We start from the raw sequence: 3,641 nt of genomic DNA, 5'->3' as shown, positions 1-3,641 counted from the left end.
TGCATATTCCACTATGTGGTACTGAATTCTTTTAAAAATAAAGAAGATGATATTATAATCACACTAGACGAAATCAATTAGACAAGTCTAATGAGATCCTTTTAAATTAATGGTTATAAATCATAGTCCATGCTCTGGGCCATTTTGAAAATTTCACTTTTATTGGCCACCATCAGAACTAAGAAACCAACTCTTTATAGGTATGTTGTCCAAGAAGCTGCTTTAAAACAAGCAAACGAAAATTGTAAAATAATGTGATTCAGCTTTTAAGAGTATTGACCTATCATCTGAGCATCAAACTGAGACCACAAGTTTTACTTTTTCTTCAGATTCCTTACTTGTTTCTGAGATCATATTCTATTCTCAGCCAAGGATTTTGTAATTTCAGCATACATTAACAAATGTAATTCAGTGAACAGAAAAACTGGATTCTTGCAGTAAGGGTATCTGGGAAGACCAAGTAGAAACAGAGTTCATTTGAGATTCTGTAGCACAGTGTGTCTCATAGATTATAATAAGGAGGAAATGTTTTTGGAAGTGTTTCATGTACATTTTTACTGATAAGATCAATGTAAACATTTTCAAAACTTGATACATTTTTCAATATGTCCAAGGCTATATAAATGAAATAAATGTAAGTGAGGAACTTGCATCTATTAATGTTTGGATTTGAGATTTTCCCAAACATATTAGGTTTCACCTCAGGGTACAATTAAAATACAAACCACAAGAGAGCAAAGACATTAATTGATGAAATTCTTTATGAGATGAGTTTAAGAGTTTGAGAAGGTGGTAATTCTGCTAGAAGTCTAACACACTGTGTTACAAATGAAAATTCTTTGTTGTGGGACTTCTTTAGAAATACACCAGGAAAAAATAAACAAAAAACCTAGTCCTGATCATGAATGAGGTTTGAACGGAAAATAAGTCTTAATTTTTAAGAAGGACATGAAAATAATTATCTTGGTTAATTTGTCTTTTCCTTCTAATCTGTCAATGGAAGGTAACACATAGAATATCCAGTACTATCATCAATAATATTTTATCAATATTATAATATTGATAAGGGTTCATGATAGAAGAAATGTAGTTCTTTTCTAAAAAATAAGAGAAGTAGCATCACCAGTAATAGGAGATACAAGTCTCTATATTTACAATTCATGAAACTGAGTATTTTGGATGATGGAAAGATAAAAAATGTAAAAATAGGTGGAAGATAGCTAGAAGAGAAGGGTTCTTTCTTCAGTGACTGAATCCTAGGTAAGTCCTCTCCTTTCCATAACTCTGAATGTGCATGTATATGCAATATGTGCAGCTTTCTCATGCTTAGAATTCTCGTTATCTTTTGTGTATTTGGATCATCAAGTAGGTGTTAAGAAAAGTGGTTTTAGTGACTGGCAAAACAATATTTTTACATTGAACAAGGACTTGTTGAAAGAATATATAGGATCACTTGTGAACATGGTGCACACTGAATAATTAAGTAGGCTTAACGCAGCTCAAGTCTCTTTTGTTTTTCTGTGCTACGTGTCTGAAACAAACTTGTTTTAAGCGTGCATGCTAGTTTATGTTTTCTGTATTCATCATGTATTTAGGTCAATTTGATTAAGAAAATATGATTCTACTTTCTGTGAGATCACCTTTCATTTAAATGCTTTGGTTTAAGAATTTGTAGCCTTCTTATCACTAATGTGGAAACAAATATTCCACAATGAATTTGTCCTTTCCTGAGGTTATGTATGCCTTATCTTGGCAACAAGCCTGCTTTGTATTTATACACATAAAATAATTTTAACTACATTATCAATTAAAGTCCTCAAGTGGTCCTAGTTCACCAGCAGTGACAAGGGGTAAAGATAGCACAAAGAATATTTGGACTGCTATGCAATAGTAAAGAATTTTTCTAATTTTCCTTTACTATTTACTATTTCCTAGGCAGGCTTTATTGAGCCAAAGAGATTATTAGGTGTGTCCATCTGAGATTTAATTAAGATCCTAAATTATCTTGTAAACTATGAGATGCCAAGAAAATAAGATTTCAATTTAAAAAAATCATTAAAGTCACAATTATAGTTTTCTTTCTTAAACCAGCTTTAGTTTTTTAAGAAAACAATACAATTAATTCTAGTAAATAAATTACTAAGTATAGAATGTGGGGCCCAATGGTAGTCTTAGATAGAAGTGGTATATTTATAGAGAAATCTCTTTACATCATGACAGGCAATTATTTTCCATAGTACTACCAAGTCTACTTAATGATGAATTAGATTTTTTTTTAACCAGGTCTGCCATCTCTGTAAATAATAAACCCATGCATAAGTCACAACTAACTTGCTGTCACTAAATATTTTTGTTCCACTCACAATGTTCTCAGTGTTGGAGGCTGTCAACTCTGATAGTTGTTGGACCTTTTGACATGAGTTCATCTCTCATTTTCCTTCTGTTCTTTAGCAGGTACAATCAAAGCCCTGAGTTATGATGGCTGGGAACAATTTCACTAAGATGGCTCTCTTTGTACTCTCTAGATTGGCAGATCACCCTGAATTAAACATCAGTCTTTCCTTAATATTTCTCTTCATTTATCTATTCACTGTCTTGGGTAACCTTGGACTCATTGTGCTAATCAGAACTGACCCTCAGCTGCACACACCTATGTACTTCTTCCTTAGCAATCTAGCATTCATTGACATATTTTATTTCTCTACTGTAACTCCCAAGGCACTGGTAAATTTCCAATCCAAACAGAAATCCATCTCCTTTCTCGGTTGCTTTGTTCAAATGTATTTTTTTGTTGGTTTGGTGTGCAGTGAATGTTTTCTTCTTGGATCGATGGCTTATGATCGTTATGTAGCTATCTGCAATCCTTTATTTTATGTGGTAGTCATGTCCCAGAAAGTGTGCATCTGGCTAGGAGCAATGCCCTATGCCATTGGTTTCACAAACTCACTGATATCTGTCTGCATGATCAGCAGTTTGGACTTCTGTGAATGCAGCATCAATCACTTTTTCTGTGACACCACAGCTCTTTTGGCGCTGTCCTGTAGAGATGCATTTGGCACGGAATTGGTGATTTTTATTTTAGCAGGATTTACTCTTAGTTCGCTCCTCATCATTACAGTGACTTATATCAGCATCATCTCAGCCATCCTGAGGATACAGTCTGCAGCAGGCAGGTGGAAGGCCTTCTCCATCTGTGCCTCCCACCTCACAGGTGTAACTATCTTCTATGGGTCCCTGATTTTCACATATTTGCAGCCTGACAACACATCATCCCTGACCCAGGCGCAGGTGGCATCTGTGTTCTACACTATTGTCATTCCAATGCTGAATCCTTTGATCTATAGTCTGAGGAACAAAGATGTGAAAAATGCCATCCTGAGAGTACTGCATGAAAGAATTTTCCCTCAACAGATATTGCGTGCTGCAGTTTAAACTGTAAACCAATGATTACTCCAATGCTTAGGAAAGCAGTGGCTTCAAACCATGTGACACAAACTCAATGAGAATGTAGAATGTAGACTCTTAAAATGTGGGATGTAAATTATTCAATTTGTTCATGTGGACTACTGAGTCAGTGCACTGGGACGTCACTTCAGCAAATACATTTTACAAAGAGGTAAAGATGTACCTATGTAACCCTG

The 3,641-nt window shown here is 34.8% G+C and overlaps 1 protein-coding gene across 1 annotated transcript; it reads left to right on the top strand.

Moving 5' to 3' along the window:
- The first annotated feature begins 2,478 nt into the window (after positions 1 to 2,478).
- Positions 2,479 to 3,432, top strand: LOC101957330 (olfactory receptor 8I2-like). The gene has a single exon (XM_013366534.2). It carries the CDS (start codon positions 2,479 to 2,481, stop codon positions 3,430 to 3,432), a length of 954 nt encoding a protein of 317 aa, XP_013221988.2.
- Positions 3,433 to 3,641: the final 209 nt, after the last annotated feature.

The sequence above is a fragment of the Ictidomys tridecemlineatus genome, chromosome 4 (assembly GCF_052094955.1).
Source record: "Ictidomys tridecemlineatus isolate mIctTri1 chromosome 4, mIctTri1.hap1, whole genome shotgun sequence".
Classification (NCBI taxonomy): Eukaryota; Metazoa; Chordata; class Mammalia; order Rodentia; family Sciuridae; genus Ictidomys; species Ictidomys tridecemlineatus.
The sequence above is the reverse complement of the archived record's forward strand: the minus strand, read 5'-3'. Positions and strand labels throughout refer to the sequence as shown.